Here is a 14,348-nt window from a genome sequence, read left to right as displayed (position 1 = left end):
ATGGACTTCACCAGATGGACAACACTGAAACCAGACTGACTACATCCTTTGCAGCCAAAGGTGGCGAACATCTATACAGTCGGTAAAAACAAGACCTGGAGCTGACTGTAGTTCAGATCACGAACTTCTTCTTGCACAATTTAGGATCAGACTAAAGAGATTAGGGAAGACCCACAGATCAGCTAGATATGAGCTCACTAATATTCCTAAGGAATATGCAGTGGAGGTGAAGAATAGATTGAAGGGACTGGACTTAGTAGATAGGGTCTCGGAAGAACTATGGACAGAAGTCCGCAACATTGTTCAAGAGGCGGCAACAAAATACATCCCAAAGAAAGAGAAAACCAAGAAGGCAAAATGGCTGTCTGCTGAGACACTAGAAGTAGCCCAAGAAAGAAGGAAAGCAAAAGGCAACAACGATAGGGGGAGATATGCCCAATTAAATGCAAAATTCCAGAGGTTAGCCAGAAGAGATAAGGAATTATTTTTAAACAAGCAATGCGTGGAAGTGGAAGAAGACAATAGAATAGGAAGGACAAGAGACCTCTTCCAGAAAATTAGAAACATTGGAGGTAAATTCCAGGCCAAAATGGGTATGATCAAAAACAAAGATGGCAAGGACCTAACAGAAGAAGAAGAGATCAAGAAAAGGTGGCAAGAATATACGGAAGACCTGTATAGGAAGGATAACAATATCGGGGATAGCTTTGACGGTGTGGTCAGTGAGCTAGAGCCAGACATCCTGAAGAGTGAGGTTGAATGGGCCTTAAGAAGCATTGCTAATAACAAGGCAGCAGGAGATGATGGCATCCCAGCTGAACTGTTCAAAATCTTGCAAGATGATGGTAATGCATGCTATATGCCAGCAAATTTGGAAAACACAGGAATGGCCATCAGATTGGAAAAAATCAACTTATATCCCCATACCAAAAAAGGGAAACACTAAAGAATGTTCAAACTATCGAACAGTGGCACTCATTTCACATGCCAGTAAGGTAACGCTCAAGATCCTGCAAGGTAGACTTCAGCAATTCATGGAGCGAGAATTGCCAGATTACAAGCTGGGTTTAGAAAAGGCAGAGGAACTAGGGACTAAATTGCCAATATCCGCTGGATAATGGAAAAAGCCAGGGAGTTTCAGAAAAACATCTATTTCTGTTTTATTGACTATTCTAAAGCCTTTGACTGTGTGGACCATAACAAATTGTGGCAAGTTCTTAGTGGTATGGGGATACCAAGTCATCTTGTCTGCCTCCTGAAGAATCTGTATAACGACCAAGTAGCAACAGTAAGAACAGACCACGGAACAACGGACTGGTTTAAGATTGGGAAAGGAGTACAGCAGGGCTGTATACTCTCACCCTACCTATTCAACTTGTATGCAGAACACATCATGCGACATGCTGGGCTTGAGGAATCCAAGGCTGGAGTTAAAATTGCTGGAAGAAACATTAACAATCACAGATATGCAGATGATACCACTTTGATGGCTGAAAGCGAAGAGGAACTGAGGAGCCTTATGATGAAGGTGAAAGAAGAAAGCGCAAAAGCTGGCTTGCAGCTAAACCTCAAAAAAACCAAGATGATGGCAACCAGCTTGATTGATAACTGGCAAATAGAGGGAGAAAATGTAGAAGCAGTGAAAGACTTTGCATTTCTAGGTGCGAAGATTACTGCAGTTGCTGACTGCAGTCAGGAAATCAGAAGACGCTTAATCCTTGGGAGAAGAGCAATGACCAATCTCGATAAAATAGTTAAGAGCAGAGACCTCACACTGACAACAAAGGCCCGCATAGTTAAAGCAATGGTGATCCCCGTAGTAACATATGACTGCGAGAGCTGGACCATAAGGAAGGCTGAGAGAAGGAAGATCGATGCTTTTGAACTGTGGTGTTGGAGGAATATTCTGAGAATGCCTTGGACTGCAAGAAGATCAAACCAGTCCATCCTCCAGGAAATAAAGCCAGACTGATCACTTGAGGGAATGATATTAAAGGCAAAACTGAAATACTTTGGCCACATAATGAGAAGACAGGACACCCTGGAGAAGATGCTGATTCTAGGGAGAGTGGAGGGCAAAAGGAAGAGGGGCCGACCAAGGGCAAGATGGATGGATGATATTCTAGAGGTGACGGACTCGTCCCTGGGGGAGCTGGGGGTGTTGACGACCGACAGGAAGCTCTGGTGTGGGCTGGTCCATGAAGTCACAAAGAGTCGGAAGCGACTAAATGAATAAACAACAACAAACAACAAATTCATGATAAATTTCTTTCAGCCTGGAATATGACCTTATTGGATAAACTGCCATCCTGCAACCTTTCCTCAAGATTTATGCTGTCTGGCTGCTGGACCTCACAAGGATTTCCCAGCAAGAAAAAGCAGCATGAACACTGAACTGCTATGCCATACAATTAAAAAAGAAGGGTACTTTTAAAATAGCAAGCCCTGGACTTTGAACTACAAAATGAGTTGAATCTAGTCTCTAACCACATTAGATCTTAGAGCCTGAATTTGAGTCTGCAGCTGGCTAAATATCTTAGAACTGCCCAACCATTGTAGAAACCTATCCCAGAATCACTTCAACATCTTTCCATCTGCTCTACTGCTAGGATTCCTTACTAGGAAACCCACTCATGTTGCTCAGGAGCAGTCAAAACAGTTGGGTATGTCTTGCTTTACTGTGAGTTTTACAGATATCTTCTTAGAAAGTTTACTCTGCCCTTCTTGGAAGAATTTCCAGATCATCCAGCTAAATTTTGTATGTTGCATATGCAACAATAGATAGCAAGGGAACATCAGGAAAGCTGGAGTGGGGGCATTATTTGAATCCCTCTGGTGGGAGGAGATGGGCGGTGACAAATTAGATAAATAAAATATTTTTGTTTGTTTATTTTGTTTATTGTATTTATACAGTATACTGTATACACTGTATACTGTAAACTGGGTTACAACAGATTACACCCATTCAGTGTAAACATATAAAACACATTAATGCCAACCAAATACAGTACAAACCTACAAAAGAAACAAAAATAACAACCAGAAAATAAAAATACAGATGGTAGCTTCTCCTTAGTCCCCAAAATGTGCTCCAGAACAATTCTGCTTTTTTTACCAGCATTTAAAAGGCCAGGGGTGCTAACCTGGCCTCAGGAGGGAAGCTATTCCAGAATACAGGGTCTGCAATGAAAAACCATTGTTTGGGGCCCTGTCAGCTCATCTGACAGAGCTAGGTTGGGATGCATATACTGGATTGTCTGTCTCTGTCTATTTGTCTATCTACAGTATCTATCTATCTGCAAGAATAAGCTTTTTATTTTAAAATTTTGGTATTCCAGTTTGGTATTTCTTGAGGATATTCACGTGTTTGCCCTACTTTCATTATTTTTTAATAATAAAAAGCAAGCAACGCATTTTATAAATAAATCTCTGCTAATGATCGTCTCTACTGAGTGCCTAACACAGTTTATGAACCTGAAGTTTTCCTGTTCATCTTTGGGCTTTCCTTCCTGTAGACTTTTATTGGTATTAGCCAGATACATTGCAATAGATAGCCACAGCCCAGGCATAAGGATATTGGTTGTGGTTTCCTTGAATCACTCTCAGAGCCTCTGCCCTATTTAAAAACATTGAAGTATACTTTTAAAATACTTTTAAAAAAAGATTGTGCTATTTGTTGGTCAGGATCTTGTCATTCTAATATTTGTATTTATGGACATTATGTTTTTAGGTTTCTGGGCTCGTGAAATAGGTAGAATGATTGGCTTGCATCATCCACTCATACCAGTTCATCACCAATATATTGTTACTGGAACTATCCCTGAAGTGAAAGTCCTAAAAAAGGAATTGGCTGTTCTTCGTGATTTAGAAGGTTCATATTATTTAAGACAGGAAAGAGATGGGCTTTTATTAGGCCCATATGAAAGTCAAGAAAAAATGAAACTACAGAAATCTTGGGTGGAACATGGAGTCCCACCAGGTAATTTTGTTTGGAAAAAAAAGACTTTAGTTGTACATGCTGGTGCTTAGACTTGTTAGTTATACATATATATCCATGAAGACAAAAAGACTTTTTGGCAATCTTGCTTCTGAATGTATGTTAGTCATTGCTTTTCTTCAGACACCAAGTTAGTATCTTTTGCTTGTACATCCAATATTAAAATATTTGAGTCCTACTGAGAAAAGGAGCACTTTGTTTGCTATGGATAAAATAGAAAATATTTTAAAGTGGGACGACAACACATACATAACATATCAAACCTTTTTTTAAGGTTTTGGAAAGGAGCTTTTTGAATCTGATTTGGATCGAATAATTGACCACATTGAGGCTGCTATGGAAATGATCCCTGTCCTGAGAGAAGCAGATATTATCAATACAGTTGCAGGCCCTATAACATATTCTCCAGATATTTTGCCAATGGTGGGACCACATCAGAGCGTTCATAATTACTGGGTGGCCATTGGTTTTGGGTAAGTAAATTGATCCTTTAATGTTTTGGGTATTAGTCATTACTGAAAAAGTTTGTTAAATTACTTTAATCTTTACTGCAAAAATAAAATAAAAATAAAAATCACAAATAACTGCCTGATTTTCATTTTTCAGAAAAGGAGTCTGAAGATTTGCTACAGGTAGTGATAAGAGATTGTGGCTGGGACTTACTAAAAATTAAAAACCACCAAGTAGAGATAGTATCCACTGAGAGTTCTTGAAGAACTCTGGTGTGACATTTCTTATTTGTTAAGAAAAATATGCAGTTTGTCTCTAATATCAGAGGACTTAAAACTTCATTTTAAAAAGTTCTAGAAAACAAGAAGCTAGGTGCCTTAATTTTACTTTTGGTGAAATAATTTTATGCTATTTCAGGGGCTTTCCTATGTGGCACCAAGTCATCTTTTGGAATTATGGCTAGCATTTTTATGGTGCTAATATTTTTTTAAATCAATCTGTTCTTTTTAATGAGTAAATTAATACTCAGTTTACTCACTTCAAAGCCAACCTTAGCTTATAGTGGTTATAAGTAAAAAATAGTAAAAAAAACCCTTCAAGATGAATTGAGTCCAACCAAATTTAAGTTAGAAAAAATAATAATTTCATATTTAATTAGTATTAAATTAATACTAATTTGCAATTAGTATTGCAAATATTTTTCTTTTGTGATCTGGACAAAATTATGAAATATTGCTGGTGATGTTACCTAAGTTTTTGGATCTCAGAGATTTATCCCATGGTACTTTGAACTTACATTGCTTCAATGGTAGCAAATATCTCTTCTATTGATTTCACTAACAATCTGGTAATGATTTGAATATTCTTCTCAACATCTATAATAAAATTTAATAAAGAATGAATTATTGCAAGGCAATAATCCATTTGCATCTTATAAAACCAATGTAATTATACAATATTATAGATATAAATAAATTTAGCTAGATATAGCTATGAATAGATATATCTAACATGGTTTGAATCTCATTTGTTGCAATTTCTTTAGTAAACAAAATATAGTTTAACATTAAGTTATGAATCAGAATAATTATCAATTTTTATAATTCATTTGCCTTCACAGAGGAGGTTGCTGATTTCCCCATTTTACAGGTGATCAGCTAAACAAAGAAATAGAGAGATAGTAAATGACAAGGGACTATCCTGTGAAGACTGCTCCATGACAGATGTATTTCCTACACAGAGGGCACTTCTTTGGAGGAAGCTGCAGGTATCAGCATGTTATATATATGCATATGTGTCTATTTATCATGTGTCTACACAGTAGGAAAATGCAATTAGCAGCACCTTCCTATGATATGAGCACATGGTATCATAGATACATAATTTTTTATCACAGACTACAACTAGACTAATGCTGTTTCCTATGTGGAAGTTTGACTTCTTTGTAGGAGATTTCATCCTGTGTCAAGTAGATCTGAATCAATGCCTTACTTGGGAATTATACCCAGACTTTCAGATCTAATCCTTCTACCTGGAGCTGACTTCCTCTCCCTTGCTAAGCCTTGCACTAACCAAATATCAGGGAGATAAAACACAGAATTCCTGTAAAACTAGGAGAATGTGAGTTTACCGAGCCTTTATTGAGATGGTTGATGAAATATATTACTGTAGTAAATTAAATACTTATATTTTTCCCTCTTTCATCTCCCCTCCCCTCCCAGGTATGGAATCATCCATGCTGGTGGTATAGGGAAGTATCTCAGTGACTGGATACTCAGTGGAGAGCCTCCTTTTGACCTAATAGAAGTAGATCCAAATAGGTATGGAAGGTGGACAACCACAAAATACACAGAAGCAAAAGCAAGAGAATCTTATGGATTCAATAATATTAGTAAGATATTTGCTTATAATTTTTCCATATTATATATAATATTAACGCTTAAACATACAGTATTTGTACTGACTTTTTTTAATATAATTATCTGGACTAATAGGAACAGGAGTCAGTTATTTACTGCTATGTGTCATGTTCACTGTTTCAATGTGCACTGTACATCGTAACGTTTCACATGCCATGGTGCTGATGCGCGTTTCTGTTGGGAGGGAGCTGCTGTGAAACCTTGTGCCAAGCTCTGTATCTATGTTCATTTCAATGGAATGTGTTTCGGTTATGTGCTCTGCTCAAGGACTTTTCCCGCGGACCATCAGAAGCCGTTAGGAGCACCTGGGATTGTGAGCCTGGGAAGATTCTACAGGGGGAGGGATCTCGTTTGTATGGAGGGTTTTTAGTTTGCATTTGGCGCGCTTTTTCCATTCTCAGCTTTCTTTGTGATTCTGCATACTATTCTTTAATAAATCAGATATCTTTGTGATCCTGCTTATGAATCTGATGGTGTTTTAGAATAGGCAATCCTTACACCATGTCGTTTTTGGAGTTCTCTAGTACTATACATAGAGAACATTGCATACTACCTTTCTATTTATATCCAGTGTTTAGTGTACATTTGTTTATGTAAAGAAAGCCTATGATAAAGCTTATGGGCTTGAATTATGGAATGATTTGGCAAATATGATGTTGAAAGTTGGGTGGTGAATGTGATAAGAGCAGTATATGATGGAAACAGCATGAATAAGAAGTGGATTCCAATGATTAGCTCAATTGTGCAAGGTGTATGGATTTGAAAATTAAAGTGAATGAATGGAGTTAATGTTTGTAAATTGTAAATAAATGGCAAAAAAAAAAAAACAAGAGCAAGTAGTAGGAAAACGGATGAAAAAATCTTAGGATGTACAAATGGTGGTAGAAAGGTAGTCGGTGATTTGGGATGTGTTGTGAGGAACAAACGCTTGTCACAAATTGCTGTGAAATAAGTGTATATTGCTGTGAATTGTTGTTTACTTCTGACCACTTGTTATATGTGTATAACCAGTGGGTAGCTCTGAATAAATTTAACAGGTTACATGCAGTCAATGTGGGATACTTAAGAAGGGTATGTAGTAACACAAGAAGAAATGGGGTCAAGAATGAATGGGTGCTGAAAGAATGTGGATTAAATACAAAAGTGATTGACCAGTACAAAAAAAGGGTCTTGACATAGTTTGGTCGCATAGAGAGAATGAGTAAGAACTGAATTACAGATCAAATATATGAAGGAAGAGAGAATAAGTCCAGAGAAAGGAAAGACTGAGAAACTTTCCTCAAAAAGAGAGCAGTGAGAAGCTTAAGGAACAAAAGATAAATATATTAACTAGTATATGGGTGTAGTGAAGTGATGATGGAAAGGTATGGAGTGGTATGGTGAATAGTGTCAGTGTCAACTACTGGTAGTCCTTGAGTTACAACAGCAATTGGGGCCGGAATTCCCATCACTAAGTGATACGGTCGTGAAGTGTGACGTTGCGTGACTGCATCGCTTAGCGACAGCAATCCCGGCAGTCCTGGTGCTGTTGTTAACCGAATCTCACTGGTCGTTAGCTGAGGACCCACCCCGATCCAGGCCATTCCCTGCTTGGTCCCTCCTAGCCCCGAGCCTTGGTAAGGTAAGGGACCCCCGCCTTTTCAACTTCCCCTACCTATCTCACCACCTTTTCTGCCCTTTTGGCTGCCTTGCATTCCACTCACCCTGCTGGCCCTGCCAGCCTGCCTGCCCTGCTGTCCTATGCTCGCTGGCCCTGCTGCCCCCAGCTGACCTTCGCTGTCTTCTTCCTGCTGCTGCTGACAAGGCAGACCCAGCCTGGTCCTTCGTGAGGCAGCTGCTCCACCAGGCCTTCTTCCTGAGGCTACACCCACCCCTACTCAAATCACGCCCGGCCTTGTCCAAATCGCGTGCAGCCTTCTTGCGAGGTTTGGAGGCAAGCCTTTTCTTTGTATATGTGATTTAATTTATTGTTTTTCATGTGGTTTAGTTTAATGTGTTGTTTTCCTATTTTTGCAGTTGTGTTTCCTAAAGAAGAAAGGTTTGCTGGGAGACCTACAGAAAGAGTCAGTGGGCTTTATGAAATCCTTAAGTCTAAATGCTCCATGGGATTTCATGCAGGCTGGGAACAACCTCATTGGTTCTACAAACATGGTGATGAAATTGGATACAAGTAAATGAAAATTAAATATTTGCACTGCTGATTTATCTTTAAGAATTCAATGGAAATATATCATGTTGTCCATTTGTGCTAGGTAGCTTTTTCTACATACAGTAAACCTTTGAATTAGTGTGGACCTTGGTATAGGGGACTTCAGATGCAACAGACAAAATCTGGCCCTATACCATATACTTCCATGGATATATCAAAACCCATTCCCATTTTACACATGAGTAAAATAAGTAAAATATATATGCACAATATCCCATATTTAATGGACATTCTGGTTTAATAGACACCTCTTTTGTCCTATATGTTAATTAAATCAAGGGTTTACTGTATTTTATGTTATTCAATAAGTAGCATGTTAATATTTATTTATTTATCTATCAAATTTATATGGCTGCCCATCTCATAGGAAGTGACTCTGGGTGGCATACAATAATTAAATTACATTTATATCCTCCTCTAAATCAGTTACATTTATATCCTCTAAAATGTTCAGAATAGCCTAAATATTTTCCCTCCTCATTTTATCTTTACTGTAACCTTAAGAAGTAGGACAGACTAAGAAAGAATAACTGATCCACCAGTTTTCACTGCTAATCTAGGATATGTACATGAACTTCTTTGTTTCTGTTTAAATCTGAAAAGTACCTTTAAGAATATATTTTTCATGTATTTTTATGCCATATTTTGTTGGAGGCAAATCAAGCATTTTGCTTTCAGTATAAAATATATTTTATCTCCATTATTCATTGTAATTCAATACTAGCGATGTCAGCATTTTGAAAAGTAGTTAATACATTAATCAGGATACATGTATTAACGTTTATTTGAAAAGAAAGGAAGAAAAATAACACCAAGTCTATGTTTTTGAACAAGTTGCTATATGCTAACTTAGAAATAGTAGTCATATCCTTGATTGTTTTCAAATTCATTGAAACATTGCTTTTCCAGACCTAGTTTTCAACGTACAAACTGGTTTGAACCTGTAGGTCGGGAATACAAACAAGTGATGGAAAAAGTGGGTGTGATTGACCTCACTCCTTTTGGCAAGTTTAGCATCAAAGGCAGTGATTCAGTTAAACTTTTGGATCATCTGTTTGCAAATGTGGTCCCAAAGGTAAATGATGTAGTAATTGTAAGTAGTCTACTATTGATTCCATTCATTTCATAACTTTGTACCCAGAGGGGTTGAATCAAAGGTCCCAACTAGATAAGCACCCTACCATCCAATTAGGATTGACTGTAGAGTTGGCGTTTAAAAATGAACTATTCTGGAGCTGCAAGGGGCCATGGAGGTCAGTATACCATGTGTCACATTGCCTTCCCAACTCTGTTGACATTTTCTACCACATTTCCTAATTGCCATTGCCTTCCCTGTTTTAAATGACAGGGTGTAGTTGAATACAAAATGATCTAGAATAGGCTCCCCTTGCATTTTTAAAAAGCCAGTAATGCAATTATAATTTCTGTAGTTTGGTTCCAGGTGTGGTAAACTAATGGGGTCATAATCTCTCCACTACTTAGATGCAGTTGGCTCATCTCATTTCCACATTATGGAACAGTTGCGTTTACTCTACTATGGAATGGGGTAGTGGTTGTATGGATCAGATCTATTAAATGAGACACTCACTGCATATAGGTATCATGTAAAGAATACTTCCAATGTATAGTTAGTTAATCCATTCCAATTTAAACAAATGTAGACCTAATCCTATTAGTTGTGAATATATGCTGGGAAGAAGAGCAGAGTAAGATGCTTTATTATTTGTTTATTTATTTAGCAGATCTATGTAGCCACCCATCCCACAAAATATGACTCTGGGCAGCATACAAACATAATAACAATTAAAACCATAAAACTCTCAAACAAGTAAAAAGAAAACATAAAATTGTTGTAGTTATTATTGTTGTGTTCTCAAAAAGAAAATATAACGAGTTGCCAAAGAATGCAAGAACAGGGGAGGAGTTTACAGACTTACATGGAATAAATGTTTTCCAATAATTCTGGATAGAAAATGTTTCTATTGGGGGCAAAAAAAGAGAGGAACGTATAAACTCAGAAGAGGAATAAATACAGGTAGTCCTCACTTAATGACCATTCATTTAGTGATGGCTCAGGCTTATGACAGTGCTGAAAAATAAACAACTTACAACCAGTGCTCACACTTTCAACCATCACAGTGTCCCCACGGTCACATGATCACAATTTGGGCACTTGGCAACCGGTTCATATTTATGACCATCACAGCATCCTATGGCCATGTGATTGCCATTTTCAATCTTCCCAGCTGGCTTCTGGCAAGCAAAATCAATGGGCAACCACATGATTTGCTCTATGATCATGTGGTTCACTTAACAACTGTGGTGATTCACTTAATGACCACTGCAAAAAAGGTCATAAAACTGGGTCAGATTTGCTTAATGACTGCTTCACTTACCAACCAAAATTCCAGTCTCAATTGTGGTTGTTAAGCGAGGACTACCTGTATACTTAATTCAGTAATATTTGCAGGCTATGCTATAAAAACTTAATTTGTATTACATGTTTATAAGCTACTATATAATTGACAATTTTAATTACAGTTTTGGCTTTCTTTCTACATAGATGGGTTTCACAAATATAAGTCATATGTTAACCCCAAAAGGCAAAGTCTATGCTGAACTCACAGTCTCTCATCTGAATCCAGGGGAATTTTTATTAATTACTGGTTCTGGATCAGAGCTTCATGACTTGAGGTCAGTGTACATTTTAACTACTGAAGTTTTAAAAGTAACCTGTGGTCCAAAGAATGTGAGATGAACTGCAGTTCAGGATAATCAAAAAAGGCTATGTATGTGTATAGTCTGCATTTTACATTTAAAAGTGGGTTAGAACTTGAAATAATAATAATAATCTTTATCAGAGACAATTTGTGAATGGTTCAGTATATATAGTATGTGCATATATAAAATCTTGCGAGTAACTTGTTCATAAGGTTCATAAAATGCAAAAGTCTTGTTAACTAATGTGTGAGAAAGTCATATGTGGATAAAAGGATACTGCACTGGACTCTGACACATTTGAGTAAATACGTTGAATGATTACAATAAGAAGTAGTTTTAATGGGCTGCCCATTGACAAAATATTAGCAATGGAAAATTTTGCAATAGCCTCAGTTAAGTTATAGATTTTAAAAAACCTTATGGGCTCATTGGAGTATTTTTGGAGCATTTTTGCTTGTTGAACCTTATGGCAGCAAGCAAGTATTGGGTGTGCTAATCTTGTCCAAGAAGCCCAAGGAATTTTTTTCCTGGAAGTGATTGCTGGAGTTGTATCATGCTTTAGGCTCCCCCGCAATCATCATATTTCTTGATCTACTGGCTAGCTGTAGCTGAAAAGACAAGGCCTTGGGCTAACCTGTTATATCTCTGAAGTTAGCTAGGAATTGCATTTCTGAGCTCTTTCTGCCTAAGAAGCAGATATAAATTCTGCCCTGCCCTATGAACTCTCGCAATTGAATCTCCCAGCCTGGCTACTGATTAGAAGGACAGAAATTAAAAAAAACACTAGTAGCATAAAAACAAAACAAAACAGGTAGAGCAGAAGGAAGAGATCACATTCCTTCTGAGCTATTTAAAACTAATATTAATTGGTGGTCCCTATCCTAACAGCCTTTTTAGCACCATTGAATCTTTGGTGATTCTAAAAGACTGGGGTCTGTCAGTATTATTCTTACTTTCTATATAATTTCTAGTTCTCTATCTAATATTTTGTTTGTCTGATCTAATAACAATTCTATTTTATATTCAGATGGATTGAAGAGGAGGCGCTTAGAGGACAATATAATGTTGATATCAAAAATATTACAGATGAAATTGGAGTATTGGGTGTAGCAGGTCCATATGCACGGAAAGTTCTCCAGAAGCTAACATCTGAAGATCTTAGTGATGCTGCATTTAGTTTTCTGCAGTCCAAGCATTTAAACATTGTTAACATTCCTGTTACAGCAATTAGAATATCTTACACGGGTAAGTGGAAGGAAATTATTATTAGTCTCATAAACAGAATAGTTGTTTTTTCTAAAAAAATGTAACAGTGCTATCAAATAGCCTAGCTATAAAAAAAGATCATTCCAACTTTCTTTTTCGGTTAAAGTTTTGATGGCTATAGTTTAATCCTAGATTTGGTAAAGGTATTAGTCTTTGGTGTATTATAGGTGAACTAGGGTGGGAACTGTACCACAGACGAGAAGATACTGTAGCTTTATATTCTACAATCATGGAAGCTGGCTGTGAAGAAGGAATTGACAACTTTGGAACTTATGCGATGAACACATTACGGCTAGAAAAGGCTTTTCGTGCTTGGGGAGCAGAGGTTTGTCTTTTTATATATTTGTGTGTGTGTGTATGTGTGTGTGCACACACGCACATCTGCCAGTCTGGTGTAGTGGTGAATGTGCTGGCCTAGAAACCAGGAGACTGAGAGTTCTAGTCCCACCTTAGGCATGAAAACTGGTGGGGTGACTTTGGGCCAGTCACCCTCTCTCTACCCAGTCCACTTCACTGTGTTGTTGTTGTGGGGAAAACAGGAGGCAGGAGTATTAGCTATGTTTGTTGCCTTGAGTTGACCTGTAAATATAGATATATAGATATAAAGGCGGGATAAAAATCTAATAATAATAATTTTAATTTTGTGAAAAAAAAATCAAAACTTTGTACAGTAATAATTAAGTATATTTAAATTAAATATTTAATTTCATTAAGAAGTTATAGCAGAATGAATGGACTTATCTAAAAGTATTCTTAGTATTAAACTCTGATTTTCTAATGCAAAGAGTTTTCAGCTCCTAAATTTGTGTGCAAATTTCATTTTAGCAAGCTACTTGAAGAACACAAAATAGAAGAAAAAACATGCACAGTTTAATCAGTAAGATTAGTATCTGTGCATATTATAGCTTTTATTTTTGAAGCACTCCTAATACATTTCTATGCTTTCTGAAACACTTATTCAAACATCCTCATTTGTCTTAAGGCGTTTTTGTCCATCAGTCAAATGTGCACTGGATACAATAGTTCTCGTTTAGCAACCACAATTGGGACCCACAACTCAGTCGCTTAGCTAAAGTGGAAAATCACATGACCGCAACAGACTTACTACTTCCCTTACAATCGTTAAGCAAAGCACCACAGTTGCTAAGCAAAAAATTATGTGACCACAACTTGTAAGTTTTACTTTTGCCTTCTATAGTTTTATCTTATCTCCCTCCCTTTTCCTCAGATACATGCATGCTCCTCCCTCTTCCTCACACACGCACTTGCCCGCTCTTCCTCACACACACGCATCCTTCCTCCCTCTTCCTCACTTATACACACATATACACACCTTCCCTCCCTGTTCCTCACACATGTACACAAACCCCGACATACTGAATCTAGTGAAAAATCAAGGAGGGGAAGGCACAAATAATAAAGCCTAAACTTAAATATTTCTCCCCATCCCCCAAAGGAGGCAGAGATACATAAAAAGAGAACCATATGAAATCTTTCTCTGGGAAGGTTTCCCTTACAGGGGGTAGAGGGAGAAGTCTCCCAAACCTTAAGATATTTTGTTTTTGTGAGCGCTGCAACGGCCATAAATGTGAGGATTGGTCTCAAAGTTTTGGGTTTTTTTCAACCATTGTAAGTTTGAATGGTCGCTGCACAAGGCAGTCAGTAAGTGAGGACTACCCGTACATATGAGTGTTAATGATACTCTATCTCTTTAAAGACGTTACAGCTCACTGTCTTCAAAAATTAAACAAAATACAGGTCAGTTCAGTGCTGCTTGCCACTTAAA

General features: G+C 37.5%; 1 protein-coding gene across 1 annotated transcript in view; it reads left to right on the top strand.

The window, feature by feature from the left end:
* The window catches only part of DMGDH (dimethylglycine dehydrogenase), a 52,851-nt gene that overhangs the window by 18,152 nt on the left and 20,351 nt on the right, over positions 1-14,348 (top strand). The window contains exons 6-13 of the mRNA XM_063295561.1: positions 3,731-3,979; positions 4,272-4,470; positions 6,169-6,338; positions 8,383-8,536; positions 9,485-9,650; positions 11,139-11,269; positions 12,324-12,541; positions 12,730-12,887. Coding sequence (XP_063151631.1) covers positions 3,731-3,979; positions 4,272-4,470; positions 6,169-6,338; positions 8,383-8,536; positions 9,485-9,650; positions 11,139-11,269; positions 12,324-12,541; positions 12,730-12,887 — 1,445 coding nt within the window. The remainder of the gene's footprint in view (positions 1-3,730; positions 3,980-4,271; positions 4,471-6,168; positions 6,339-8,382; positions 8,537-9,484; positions 9,651-11,138; positions 11,270-12,323; positions 12,542-12,729; positions 12,888-14,348) is intronic.

This window comes from Candoia aspera, chromosome 2 (assembly GCF_035149785.1).
Source record: "Candoia aspera isolate rCanAsp1 chromosome 2, rCanAsp1.hap2, whole genome shotgun sequence".
Lineage (NCBI taxonomy): Eukaryota > Metazoa > Chordata > Lepidosauria > Squamata > Boidae > Candoia > Candoia aspera.
Note: the sequence above shows the minus strand (reverse complement) of the source record. Positions and strands in the feature narration are given on the sequence as shown.